We start from the raw sequence: 15678 nt of genomic DNA on the forward strand, positions 1-15678 counted from the left end.
ATTATTATTCCACTACAGAATAAATTAAGCACTTGAATTAATTTGATTTTTAATGAAATTGGTAGGTTTTTCCTAAGTAGATTTTTATAATAAACTTGAACAAAATTATTAATCATTTTTAATAAATGCTGAAAAAACTAATTTAAAATAACAATTTGTTGTGAAAGGTTTATCATCTAATAAAAGTATGATATAAGTTGATTATTTTAAAATAACAATAATAAATTTAAAAAAAAAAAATGTTTTTGTATTTAAATCAAAATGCAAATTTAGAATTATGAGTTTCGTTAATAACCATGGAATCGGATATTTTGATTTGAGCCTGTACAATTCATCACAATATACTGAAAACGTATAATATATTCTATATTATATTAGGTATAATACATTAATCAAACAAAAATATACGTAATAATTGTATTTTTACCATACATTTCCGCTGTCTATAAAGATATTTTTAGTAATGTTTTTTTAAAATACCAAAATTCAAAAACTTGTAAATAATAGTATATCTGGTTTTATAAAAACAATTCGAACGAAAGTGCAAAAATAAAAATTGACGTTTATAGATTCTACTGCGCATAATACTCATCGAAACAATAATGTGCGTACACAGAAAATTGTCTTTACCAGTGTAGATACAATATTGTTTCAATCGACTACCGTCCACGACGGCTCGACATATTGTATTGTATACGTGATCTCGTTTAACTCTTTGAGGTTGAACCCCCCCCCCCCTCCCCACGAATCCCAATAGATCTCTCACAGTGTGGAGGGTCACGTCGGCCGCTAGCTCCTGTTTTGCGACAGGTATTTGATGTTATACGGATATAGCGTACAGCGACTGCGAAAATATTCCGGACACGACGCTGACTGAAAATCGGAACCTCGCGGGAGCACTTCCGGTAGTGCCGTATCACGATTTTCGGTCACAAGACTAGGCGCGAGACACCCGTAAGGAGAGGGGGGTTGGCGGTTGTGGACGTTTACTCGGACTTCCGGGTGACAATATCGCGTGCGTGCTTTCACCCCTCCCTTACCGTTCAACTCCGCTATTTTGTTATCGTGTATCGTCTAATTACTGGGCAGGAAACACGTTTCCGGAAACACGGCCAGCCGGCGGCTCAGGCCGCCCGCACGCCCAGCCTTCCACGTGGCGTAAAAGATGATCACTGTACATAACGTCCTCCCCTTAATGCCGTCAAATTAGCCTTGAAGCGTCGTCTTTGGAATTTATTCCCTCTCTGGGAATAGAGTTTGTCCATAAGCGCCTGACAAACCGCACAGATTATATTATATTGTGTTTATAATATGATCAACCTGCAAACGAAGTCGTAATAGTAGAAATTCCACCACTCCCGGCGCCGCGTCCAGACCTACTTCACCGTAGTTACTTGAGAATCACGATGAGTCGTACGTTTGGTTTTTATCGGTTCTAAAAGAGGAAATACTAAACACTATACAAACGTTTTCATAAAGTAATTTCAAATTACCCTGCAAAACCGACAAATTAATAACAATGTGTTTTTATCGTAAACATTTTTTTTAGTATGTATAATTTGACTTTTTTGAATGACATTTTTAATTTCACATTCCAATGTAGAATATTTTTTGAAGTATTTCGATGCACACAAGTCTAACTTCTAATGAACAGTTAATTAGTTATAACTTTATAAGTGTTTAATGTTTATTTGAGTGGAGCTTCAGCGACCAATATTTCCCGGTGTCTCCCGCAGTGACACTCCACTCCGAGCTAATCAAAACTTTAAAATACTTATAATTAATTGTAAATTTAAGAATCACTCGAAATTTGATTTTTATTTATTGAGATTCTCAAAAAAAATAAATATTAACTCAGCCATATAGAAAAAAATAACTCGTTTAGTCTATATTTAGGTGTGTATTATATTATCCGTCAGTAGTCTGAATTTTTTTTTTAAAGTAGATAACTTTGATATTATTTTTTTTTTAGTTACTTTATTATATTTTACGAAAATAAAATAATTTTTAAACTAGTCAATGTCTGTCATTATATAGATGTTAAGACACTCGTCACATTGTTCTATTTAAATAAACGGAACAAACGATGCTGTAGGAAAGTAATAAAAAAATATGTTTTATTACTCGTTTACTTTTGTTGTTTTTTTCCTATTTCTTTTTTTTTTGCGTGTTAATGTATAATGTGTGGTCACAAAAGGCGCCAACGAGGACGACAATTATACTATTTTCGCTATTTTATAGTTTAAATTATTTTACAACAAAACGCGTGTATTTGTATAACCAACAGTAGTGCCTAGTTCGATGTAGTTCATGTTTAGAACGAAATGTTTTTAAAATGTTACATTATTGTCAATTAGTAATTAGTGGAATAATTAAAAATATTATGTGGTTTTAGATTAATTGCTGTGGTTTTAGTATTGTTTAAAAATACATTTACAATTATTTACAATCTATACTACAGGTATAAAGAAATGATTAAACTCTAAAACCCAAACAATGGACCATCGTGAGATGTCAAAATCAATTTGTTTTATGTACAAATACACAATTTAGGTAATATTCATAATTTATGTTATAACGATATTCTTAAAAATAGTTTATTATTTTTCAAAAGAAAACGTATGATGGTAATAATGTTTTTTTCTTCAGAATTATTTTCCACTGATTTTTTTTTTTTTAGCATTACTTATTTTATTTCATTGAAACACAACAAGCCAGTATTATTCATCGATAATATTTCCAACCTAAAAAAATAATTAAAAACAAAGTGAAAAATGATTAAAATTAAAGAAACTGCACTTGCTTCAATTTATTAACTGTAAAAACCCTGGTGATTTGAATTTCAAAATAATTATCACAAGGTCCTGGTCTGCAGGTGCTGGTTCTCAAAACACATAATATATCTTTAGGGATTTCAGGTTGTTCCGGGTCCGATGCGTTTGGTACGTGTTCGAATGAAAATAATATTTACCGCCGGCGGCGAGTACCCGTACCCCACACCCCCTAACCACAAGGGACCGGGCCGCGACGAAAGGCGTATAATGTCATAATAATATACACACAATGTACATAATATTATTATGTATCCATAGGGTTTTGTTATAATATGTGCAGGAATAATGTACAACGCTATATGACCGGACAACACGATTATACACAATAACACGTAGTCGTATCGAAAACGGCGACCGGCTGTATAAATTACAATCAGCCGACTACAATAATAATATTATAATAATATTATGCCAACATGGCAGACACGCCGCCGCACCCGCGACGAATGACGGGTGGCGCCGCTTAGTCTGCGGATCTCCGTGTCCGGATTGACGTGTTTGCGGACGTTTTCGTTTCCTCGCAGTCCTCTGCCACGAGTCTCACCCGCGAGTATCTTTGGCCTTTGAATATCTTTTAGAGTCGTACCTTCTCCCCGATGGGCCACCCACACACCCACATCGCAGCGCGATGTCGGGACTCGCGCCCGACCAATAAATTTACTCATAGACGCGATGCATAACCTCGCGAGCCCGGTGACTTCGACAAAATGTGTGCACGACGCACGTGTTGGTGGGTGGGCGGATGTGTATAATAATACAATGCCGGTTGAAATTTGCATATTTTAATACCGCTGCTGCAGTGACCCTACAAAACGTTATTATAATACGGGTGTACCCACCACTCCGATAATGACTTATGAGACAATAGGTATTATTTATTTGTTTCTGCAGTGCCCAATAGAGTTCAACAATGACCAATGATAACACGTCATACGGACGATTTCAGAGAGTATGTAATCATTATTGAGAAGCAGGTACTGGAACCGAATCTTAAAGAACCGGTTCTGGCACCGGAACCTATAAATTATTAAGAACCTGAACCGAACCGGAACCGTTATTTTATTTTTTGGAGAATTGGTACCGGAACCAATACCGATAAATTCAAAAGGTCCCGCTGAGAAGTATAAAAAAATCATTTCACCGTTTTGCATATCAAACAGTTACACTGTAATCTGCAGACTATATCTGCAAGAAGCATTGTTAAAAATTATGTGATGTTATAGGTTTGAATGCAATGGATGTAGTTCGATGAAGATTTAGAAATTCGGTTCAACGTTATCAAAACCTACAAGGCGTGTTGAGGAAGCGTTATTTAAATTTGTCAAATTATTACAATAAAGCTGTTTCTTTTAGAGTTAAACATTCACTTTATCATTAAACATTAGTATACTTGAAAATATATAAAAACATACGTGATTTGATATCATCATAAAACCAAATTTGTAAAAATATATTATTTTATTATTATTATTCGCTTCTACTCTAATTATACCTTATCATTTTTTTTTAAATCTTTAATTTTTTGAATGACAGCATTTATTTTTTTTTAATTATTTGGATCAGAAAATGTTTTCAATAATTTATGAACAAATCGAATTTTAAATGAGTAGCTATTAAGTAATTGTATGCTTTCGTCTACTCCAGAATAGGAAATCTAAATGTATGGTGTCATCAAAACAGTAATCAGCGTTTTAAACATAGTTTAAAATAGATCTATTTGTGAAACGTTGTTATATATAGTGACTTTAAATTGTGTAAAAACGATATAACTATTTTTATGCGATGGAGCTAGGGAAGTTTTATAATTAGCTAAGCACTCGTATTTCGTATAATTCCGGTGCTAAATGGATGAAAATCGTTTTATTTTTTCATTTTTTGCCTTTTTAATTAAAATAAAAAATAATGGTAAGACATGTAATAATGGTTGGTTTGTATTTTATATAAATTTATAATTTGTCTAACTTCACAAAAAAACATTTTTATTTTTTTTTCATGAATTCTTATAACAATATAGGGTATAATATCCATTTTTTATTTTTTTTTATTGCAATTTAAATTTTTAATATTTTCTCCTCGATTTTCGCTTCTACTTCATACCATAGTTGTATATAGATAATAACATCGCTCAAGTAAACGTTTTAAGTTTTTATTCATTTTTTAACTATTTCCATTCTTTGCCATATTATTGAAAACATGCGCTTATTGTTATTTATAATTAAAATCATTCTTTTATAATAAACAACAAGAAACGGTTATTATGGCTGTTGTTATTATTTTTCAGTTGCAATTGTTAATTTTATTAAAATGCATTACATTTTGTTTTGTAGTAAAATGCAGTACTCGACTTGAGAAATTTTAAAATCCTGAATACGTATATATAATAATATGGAATTTAAATATAATTATTTAAATATAATATAATGATACATTTGTTGAATTTCTATTTAAAAGACATATCAACTAAACAAAAGTTTGATTAATTACTATCATTATTGTTTTCACATTATCATCTACGAAAATTCAACGATTTTAAAACATTTAAATATTTAAAACAATGCGACCATACGTTTATAATAAAAGAGATGATATACACATTAAAGTGTTAAAAGAAAGTTTGAATGACAATACAATATTATTTCATTTTTGACTAAAATATTATAAGTATATACCTGCGATAATAATGATTTAGACTTCGTATTTCCGCTTTTCCGCATAAAAATTAAACGCAAGACTGGAAATTGACGTAATCGTCACCGTAGCTTTAAAAACTGTTTCACTCTAAACAGATTAACAGAGGGGCGAGTGCGTGATGGTCGCGGGTTGTGTCTTTGCCGAGAAAATATTTTGAAATAAAAATCGTCGATTACATCGAAACGGCGTGGTAATGACGATGTCGGGACGGAGTGAAAAAAGTTAGCATTGTTTGCGCAGATTAACAAGGGCGCGAAAATTCGGGACAAACGATACGAAATGACCGTCAAGTCGAACTATGCAAATCGACAAAGTTTAACGGCTCCGAATTTTTAGTCGTAGCTGCGGTGGGTACTGTATAAGATAATAGTACATTTTATTATAGCACATGCTATATAGGTACGTCAGCACCGCCGAGACAAACGCGAACCGAATAATAATAATATATTTATTTATCAGCGGAAGTCCGTCGAGACGTTTCACGACCCGATTTATACACACGCGAGCGAGATACGTGATAGTCTTTAAATATTTAAAATCGACAGTGAACCATTGCGCGAATCGTACTATATACCTACTCAACCCAGCCTGGTGCTATACAAACACGATTGGAGGAGGGGATTAAATCAACTACAAACACCAAATTTACCAACTACCTAACCGCAGCAGTTTGTATAAGGTTTTATCAAAAATAAATTTACGAACAAAATTATGTTGAATGAGTTTGGTATAGTTAGTTGTATTATTATATTATTCCGTGAAGAATGCATGATTGATTTTAAAATGATGTGTATTTATAACTATTGTCGTTGTTTTTTTTTTTTTTTTTGTGTGTGTGCTGAGGACACTTTAAACATGAATTTTATTCATCTACATAGAAGTAACAATAATCTTTTCTTTACCGGTGTAAAACTGTAAGAGCCAAGAGGTTTCAAGTAGCAAATTAGATTTAATTTCTACGTTAGGGTATCAAAAGTAAAAATTTTTAAGAAATTTTCAAAATAATGGGGAAAAACAAAACACAATTACAAAAAAAATTAGGAATTTATCTTATGCAAAACAAACTCCGTGTTATATAATTGTCTAAATAATCAACAAAAACTAATAAAAAAAATTTGGAATGATAACGCAACACCATAAGGTGAACTTTCGACAAAATCATTTCGTATTTGTGTTGTAATTCAAACCCAGATAACTATAGTGACGATGAATAACTTTCTAGATGTGGAAAAATTTAAAAAAGCAGGTAAGTGGATTTCGTTCTGCTGTACAGTAGATTACAAGTGGGTCATTGTATAATGGTTGTATTAAATTTGAATTCAATAATATAATATCATTGTATAAGAAAAACGATTCTGAGCGGAGACGGTTTGTCAGTCTGGATATTTTATATTTTTATTATTTATTTTATCATGTAGGTAATCAAGTTGAACTAATATTAAAATATTACAATTTTTTATTCGTTTCTATGGTGATAAACAAAGCGTTAGAAATTAAAATCCCATTTTTAGCGTTTTTTCGTAATTTTTCGGTGGTTTTTCCAGTGGAATTAAATAACTATTGAGAAAATCGAAAAATTACCTCTCTAAAGTACCATATTGATCCAATTTGCTAAAAGATAAGGTACTATATGTTGAAATCGAAACACTCCTTCTGGAAGAAATTTTGTGTACAGTATATAAAAATAAAAATAATAAAAATAATAAACACCATTGTAAAAACAATAGCTCCCTCGCTCCGCTCAGAATCTAAAATACATCAATTTTTTGTTATATTTGATGAAATTTAAAATGTTCACCATTTTCAGTTTTATATCATACATTTTTTTCTGTGTGTTACAAAGCTCGACAAATGCATATAACATTCCTCATATGATTTTTTTATACAGCAATAATTCAAAATGTTGATAAAACATAATAAAATTGTATTTTATTATACAATAGTTTTTAGTATAGCATAGTACATAGTTTTTATTACCTAAATAAATTAATAAACCACCTGTAAAACAATGCAGGTATTACTATTGATTTTTTATTATCTCTGAAGAATGGAAAAATATCGATATAATAGTTGTGCCCACCTACCACAGACCTTTTTGACACACGTATATGAACCAGAAAACCGATTTCTTGAGTACCGAATATTATATTATTATTATTATTATTATTATTATTAGATAGGTACATTATTATATACAAATATTATGGTAATCGGTAGTGTGGATTAACGAGCATTCTAATAGCTGTCTATACCGAATAAATGAATAAAGTTATTTGTATAATGCTGTCGTTTTTCCTCATTTTATAATATAAAAAATAAATAAATACAAATTTGCTTACGAAAATTACTATCTACAAATTGGAATGATAACCAACTACAATCTACTTCAATGCACAATATCATTGGTATATACAATGTTTAGTTATATAATATTACATGCACAATATATAGGAAGTACATTTCCCTGGCACGTTATTTAGAAAGTAAAATCAAACACATTTTCTAAATTCATTAAATGTTCAATCTAAGATAGAGTTGTAAATTGAGTATAAAAAAAAAAAAAATAGAAATAACGAATAAACTATTGAGTTTTTAATAATCAGTACAATCAAAACTATTGAAATGTTATACTTTTTTTCTGTTTGTTTAATGAAGGAAACAATTGGGTTGGATTTAGTGTTGTTGTTGGTATGTAATTCTCAAAAGCTGATTTATTTTTTTAAAGAGGACGTCAGGGCACTGTTTGTATTCTCCCTCTAGCCGAGTACCACATAGACAAAACAGGTATGTTACAAAAACCTGGTTTTTAATGTAACATTACATTAATACCTTCAAATTAAAAAAATGATTTTAGGGTATTTGGGTAAGTGTACGAATGGAATAACAAATAATCGTCGGTGGAATTAATTTTGTGATTTACGAATATGGTGGAGGAAATTGCAACTACCTAAACAAGACACATTCACGCAAAAAATATATTTTTTTATATATTTTTGAGTAATCCAAGAGAAATATGAGCTACTACACAAAGTATAGAAAATAATATTTTGGAAGGTATGACATATCGATTTGTCTCAAAACTCTAAAATTACTGAGAAGTTAAAAAAACTATTTTAATATAAAGGCGTTTTATTTATGTTTCACGATAGTCTGAGAAAAACAATTAATATTGCGCTGAAATTCTCTTAACAATAATTAGTTTAAATTACAATCGTCTTTTAAGCTACCAACAATTTAAGCTAAGAGTTAATTCCGAATTTTTGCTTTGCAATTTCAATATGATGCCTTCACATTGAAACAAACGATTAATTTTAAATTGTATTTCGTATGAATTTCGATTAACAACAGAATGTTTTGTACAAATACTTTTGAGAAAAGTAATAATTTTATTTTTCTATATTAAAAATAATTTATTAAAAAATGTCAATTGGACATACCTAAAATGCTTAATGTTAATTCATGAAATTATTTTACACGATGAGTTCATTTAAATATGCGAAAAATGTTGTGATCACACAAAACTATTACTAAATAATTTCTATTGTGAATCGTACTTAACCTTAATTAATATTATAATCACAATATTAAAGTGGTATACTCACGTATGACAGTCAAATTGACATTGGAATTTCGAGTGGGTGATTTTTTGAAATCGACCCGACACTTGTACACGGCTGCGTCCTTGTCACCGATGTCCTGCACTATGAGTGCTGCCGGTTTCGAGGTGACGCGAAAGTATGCTCGACCGTCCAACGTCTTATCGTCAGACCTATGAGGACCAGTAACTACGATGGACTTTTGCTGTGGCCCGTCGGTCGTTTTTGAGGAGGGTGACACTGCAGGCATCAAAGGCCCACCATGTCTCACGTCATAGCTGAAACATGAAAACGGATGTTAATAGTTCGGTGCAAAGAAGTTTTTTAGTAAATAACGGACGAAACACAATGTTAATAACACCTTAAATGCAGGATTAATATCTATTTGACATTAACGTTTAATACTTTTACCTTTTTGAAAAACAATACTTAGGCCTATCTTAGATAGGTAGGTTAGGATAGTTACATAAGTAACAACAATTACTTGCAATCCAAACATTGCTGTCTACATTTTGTTCATCCACTCTGGGTTTTCTCAGGGTAAATTATAGGACGTTTCACCACCAGTATTTATGTAAATTCTAAGTATCCTACCCAGGGACTTGAACCTTTTAAATTTATCGGTCTCGGTTCCGGTACTAGTTCTCCAAAAATAAAATTACTGTTCTAAATAATTTCGGTACTGGTTCCAGATAATTTAGTTACCTACCACAAAGTATAATAATTTTAAATACCTATTCGGAATGCAGGTTTGATTAATAGTACGAGAAATATTAGAAAACTCATATGATCATACATAGTTTATACACAAAAACACTATAATGCCTTTATATTATGATAAATAAAACTATCTTATTTTCGAATCTAAAAGAATTAATTTATTTTAAAAATTCCGGTTCGGTTTCGGTACTTAATTATTAAAATAAAGGTTTCGGTTCTAGTTCTTATTATTTTAAAGGTTCCAGTTCCAGAACTGGTTCTTTTAGGTTTAGTTCCAGTCCCCAACTCTACCGCAGGTTATACTACAACATTGCAGTTTTTAGGTAGGCACGTGGTCTCCAAATTATGTAGAAAATGGATAAATAAACAGACAAAAGCATATTATCTAAATTTATTTTTTTTAGAATGATTTTTGAATTAAAACACCAACCTAAAACTAGTATAAATTATGAAATTTAAGAAAGATAATATTTTTAATAAGATAAAATATCTGCTTTGAGTACTTTAGTATTTATTGAAAAACAAAGAAAATAAAATGATTATTTTTTACAACCGTAACTTAGTTTTCAAATACAGTCATGTCATTATGTCCATAATATTATTTCATAGTCTATACTTTAAATTGTGTAACTTGTGAGCTGTATAATTCACGATGGCACGAAGTCTATTCTCCGTAGGCTCTCTTTTAAACTTAAAATGCTAGGGTATAACGTCCATTCATCCATCTTACGACTATAAATTCTTTTCAAATTTTAATTTGATATTCTAATATTGATAGATAATAGTATTTTATTCGTAAGTACTTAAAGTTTAAGTAGAAAGGGACACCAGGGAGTTTTATGGTCCTCAATAATCCGCCATTATCTTTGCCCAAGATATACGAAGATTTATATAACACCAGATACAGTGCATTATATATTATGCATAACAATTTAATGCCTTGGAATTTAAATATATTACGCATTCTGTGAATTATTATTATTGTTCTTCAGAGATGTGCAGTAAAATAGGACGTGTGAAAACAAATCAGATCTTTCGTTTTATTATTGAATTTATTTTGATATGCGTGTTACACACGATACTATTGTGCGAGGGACGAGTGGGTTATTACTATGGTTATTGTGTTTAATATAATATTATTATTATAATATTATAATAACCGTACAATGTTTTACGATCTCAGACGTATAATATTATGGATAACGAGGTCGGCACGTGGACTTATGAAATGAGATTAAGCTTAAAACGCAGCGTAGAAGTAGGTAGGAAAATGCGTATCGTTAATTTGTTTTTAGATAAGTTTCGGTTCCCGCCATCTATAAAATACGTCAAAAGAATTATAGAAAACTACTCTAAACTATACGTCTTAGACTCTGTATTGGATGTATATTATTATATTATATTAATGCAGTAACGTAGTCGTTCTAACTAACCATTTAAAAAAAAAAACTTTTACAACCAATGTTTTTCAAAAGAAACCTATCACTGCATCCGTATTGTTTATATTAGCTGTGATGGATCTGACGAGATCAGCCTAGATAGGTTCCCTTTCTCTATAACGCAGTGAAATTATATAGTTTTTACTTAAAATTATTAAAGATAAATGTTTGAAGACAAATCCCATATTAACATAAATCTCGCGTCTACAATTGTATTGTTTAGATTTCAGTTACAATATAATATAATACTATGTATTTATTAATTCGACGGTAAACAATTTTTTTTATTATACCACCGCTCTTATTTCCATGGCGTGACTTATTGTCGTCACGCAATAAACGGTTCGATCGGAGAGTTGAATTCCATCCGTACAATCGACGGGAACCGATTTTTTACAATAAATAGCGATGATGATCTTTCACGAGCCAGTGCGCAGAAATATTGTGCAATATTGAGGGAAATAATGATAATGATATTTTTTAATGCAAAACGAAAGACCACAATATAATATATAGTGTTATACGTGTAGAAAACGAGCAATGCGATTCATACGATAATATTATTATACAATACATATTATTTTAAGGATGTGTTTTATTATTTTGTTCTTTTACGACGACGCGAAGTTGTGTCGTTTATTTTGTTCCTTTTGTGACGCGAATTTCATATCACTGGCCGCGGACAAATCCCGAGCACGGGTCTGTCTGGCGGATAAATCCGACGGCGACCGTATACGGTTAGGTTAGGTTAGGTTAGGTATATGTATACATGCATATAAATCGGTTCGTTCGGTATACGTTCCTTAAATATTATAATATAATGTGCACGCGTATATACTTATATATACATACAGACAAATACATGTATATACACGGCAATAAATATATGTATTGTGTAATATATTAAACGCGCTGTGTTCTGGAGCATTTGCTGTACAAAATATTATAACGCGTTTCGTATTGTTCGGCTTCCGGTCCGACCAAGACGGGGCCAAAGGGTTGCGTACGCGACGTGGGTAGAAGCAGGACATACATTTTTTTTATTATTATTTCGTTTCCTCTCGCAATGCCGACCTTAAACCGGCACCGTGCGCGGACGACCCTCGGTAACCGGCGATACGTATGTTATATACCACGCGGTATAATACTTCTGCGAATAGTATTACTACCACGACCACTGCAATCGCTGCACAATAATATACAGAATATAATATTATTTACTTACTACTATCGTTGGTGGTGCTATATACGCATACGGCATACACAGAGTGTCATTAATACATTGCATAAATCGGCCTCGGATAGCGTTTATATAGTGCGCACATATTATTATTGCCGTTTATTATAATACATACAACAATATAATTCCGTTTCCGGTTTGCGAATTTCCGACAACTGCGGCGCCGTGACGTGCGGTTCCGGCCGGCAGAAACGACGTTTGTAATACTATTGTACCGCAGACCGAATGGCGGTCGCGTGCGTGTGCCAACACGTGTTTCAACTCGTGTAAACGAGCCATCCAAAAATCCGACAATGTTATTCTTATGTCTGGGATTCATCAAAGTGGTTCATGAAATCATATGATTTGTATAGTCCGTCTAGTTATTGTGCGGGATAACTATTGCGGGTACCTACCTCCTATACCTATGGTAACGACAATAATGGCCGAAGACATCAAATACGCAATTATTATGATTTCGAAAAGCCCGGACTTGAGTTCGTACTTTGTAGTCTGACGGTCTATAACGGAGAGGTGCGATCACGAGTAAATTGATATTTTTGAAATCCACCGTTTTTGAAAACGAAAGTTTGGTTCGTACATCGAATATTATGGGCTACATGACGAATCGAAATATCCGAAATTAAAATCTTATATCGAATTACACGCGTGACCATAATATATTATATGACCGTTATAATTGTATTATTGTTATTATTGTTCATCTTTCTGTGAGCAAGCGTAATAATGATAAAAACAAATAAATAATAACAATCTACGTTACATACATAAGTACCTAATCTCGCACCTATTGTGTACACACAATATTATAATATGGATGCTGTGATATAATATCGTATTATGCTATTATATTATTGTTATATTAGGTATCGGGGCACTTTGCGGCGAATACTTTTACCAGATACGAGGACATATTATTTTAGCGTGCCAACGGAATGACAAAAAACACATATATTTACGGTCTCGACTCACTAAGTTGACAGGCTGACCGCCGCAGCTGTGATACCAAGAGAGGACGCAGACGATAGTTCGCGCAGTCGGCCAAATAAACAACGTCGTCGGTTATTATACAATAAACACACACACACACACACACACTTACACACGCAGACAGAAAAATATATTTTTATACTTTCAAAAGAAAACGAATGTTTTTTGTCAAACGAGTGCGCCATGTCATAAAAAGTTAGGCGAGCAATAAATTTGGCAACTAAACGGTCAGTTTGAAGATGTCCACTGCCGCTAAAAAGGAAACCACACAGTGTACACATATGTGTATATAAAAAAAAGCAAAAATGTACGTAGTGTACTCGACCGAATTTACAAAAACCGAAAGTTTTATTATGTGCACACACTCTTATAGTGTTTATGTTAGCAAACATATGTATTATATATTGTGTATAATATACATAATAATAATATATATTGTCCGCCGAGATCGGAACTCGGTCAAAGATTCTATTTTATTGCGAGTTGGATAAAACCATCCGATTCCTTGAACAAACTCGCGTTTAAGGACATACGTGCATGCAGGACGAATACTAATATTATATAGTAGCATAGGACGATGTATATTATGTATATGAATATATAATAAAAACCAAAGTTATTTCCCTTTTGGTTTATGCGTGTATTTATAATGTTATAATATTTATTTTGCATTCTATAAGGGTGACGTTTTATCGTTACGCACGTCATAATCACCCAGTTTAAATCATTTCCGTCCTACGACGTTTCTACTGTATTGATAATTATATTTTAATAATTAATTAGGTAATCGATGCGATTGTGTACAAAATCTTATTGATTTATAAAATAACAACGAATAGAGTATAAACCTTTTTTCTAAATAAATGATTTTATGGGTTTAAATGAAATTCGATGGTTTCTATTCGCACAAAAAAAAATTCGAGAAATATTGTTTTGAATTTTTAAAAACTACTCGTACACCGTTTTACATGTGCCGGTAATTGAGAACTGTTCTTTAACCGATTCGACGAAATATTAGAGTAGATCAAAAATTCAATAGGTAAATAATGTATTTATATTTTAATTTTTACTTTGATTAAACCACTTGACAGTATCAGTAAGAGCATTGTAGGTACTTGTGTGCTAATTAATTTGAATGCTGCCACACATATATTTCGTCGAAAAAGTAAATATTATTTAATGACTAATAAACACATCAATCGGATATTGGAAATCAGCGCTATCAAAATAATATTAATAACAATTTTAAATATTATAATAATTATGGTCTTTTTACCTGTATATTGGATTGGTCTCTCCTTGTTTGAACCAGATGACCAACGTAACGCGATCACTCGGCGTCGGTGGTGTCATGTTGCACGGTAAATACGCCACCATTCCGGCCACAGCTTCTACGTTTGTGGTTATCACTGAAAAAGATTAAAAAATAAATATTATTATTATTATTTTAATTTTATTCGTTTCAATGCACCGCATAAAGATGTTTGGTATCAGTTCAATCGTTATAATATGTTTTGTGCCGTGAAAACCGTGTAACCAATTCGGTATATAATATAATACTAGACAAGAAACGAAAAGATTTTGATAAGTATGGCGTTCAATTAGGTCTGTTCCTACTAAAACATATCGTTAAATCTAAATTACCCATGTTGTACTACAAGTAAATATATTTATAATAATAAATTACTCATTCAAAGTTGAAAAAGTGTCTTAAAGTTAAATTGATATAAGTACCTACTCATACTCGTTGTTAACTAGGTAACTGATTTTTAAATAGAGATATCATTGTGGTATTATACGAATACATAATATGAATAAATAAACAGTAAGATTACTTCTTTATTTCATAAAATATAAATTTAATATAAGATTGTTTTTTTTTTATATGTGACCAGGGCTTCAAAACGTTATTATAACGCTATAACGGAAAAAAAAATGAAAAAACATAAACGAAAAACGAAAAAAATACAAATAACATTAAACATAATATATCATTAATCATAATTCATGATTAAAAAAGGTGGGTAAGTGGATGTCGCTCTGCTGTACAGTAGGTTAGAAGTGGGTCACTGTATAATGGACAGTATTAAATTTGAATTCAATGATATAATATCACTGTATAAGAAAAACGATTCTGAGCGGAGACAGTATATCAGTCTATGTATTAG

The 15678-nt window shown here is 31.7% G+C and overlaps 1 protein-coding gene across 1 annotated transcript in view; it reads right to left on the reverse strand.

The window, feature by feature from the left end:
- The window catches only part of LOC100166034 (nephrin-like), a 511552-nt gene that overhangs the window by 151161 nt on the left and 344713 nt on the right, over positions 1–15678 (reverse strand). The window contains exons 2-3 of the mRNA XM_029490057.1: positions 14787–14919; positions 9128–9399 (exon numbers count right to left, since the gene is read on the reverse strand). Coding sequence (XP_029345917.1) covers positions 9128–9399; positions 14787–14919 — 405 coding nt within the window. The remainder of the gene's footprint in view (positions 1–9127; positions 9400–14786; positions 14920–15678) is intronic.

Source organism: Acyrthosiphon pisum, chromosome X, assembly GCF_005508785.2.
Source record: "Acyrthosiphon pisum isolate AL4f chromosome X, pea_aphid_22Mar2018_4r6ur, whole genome shotgun sequence".
In the NCBI taxonomy this organism is placed as follows: domain Eukaryota; kingdom Metazoa; phylum Arthropoda; class Insecta; order Hemiptera; family Aphididae; genus Acyrthosiphon; species Acyrthosiphon pisum.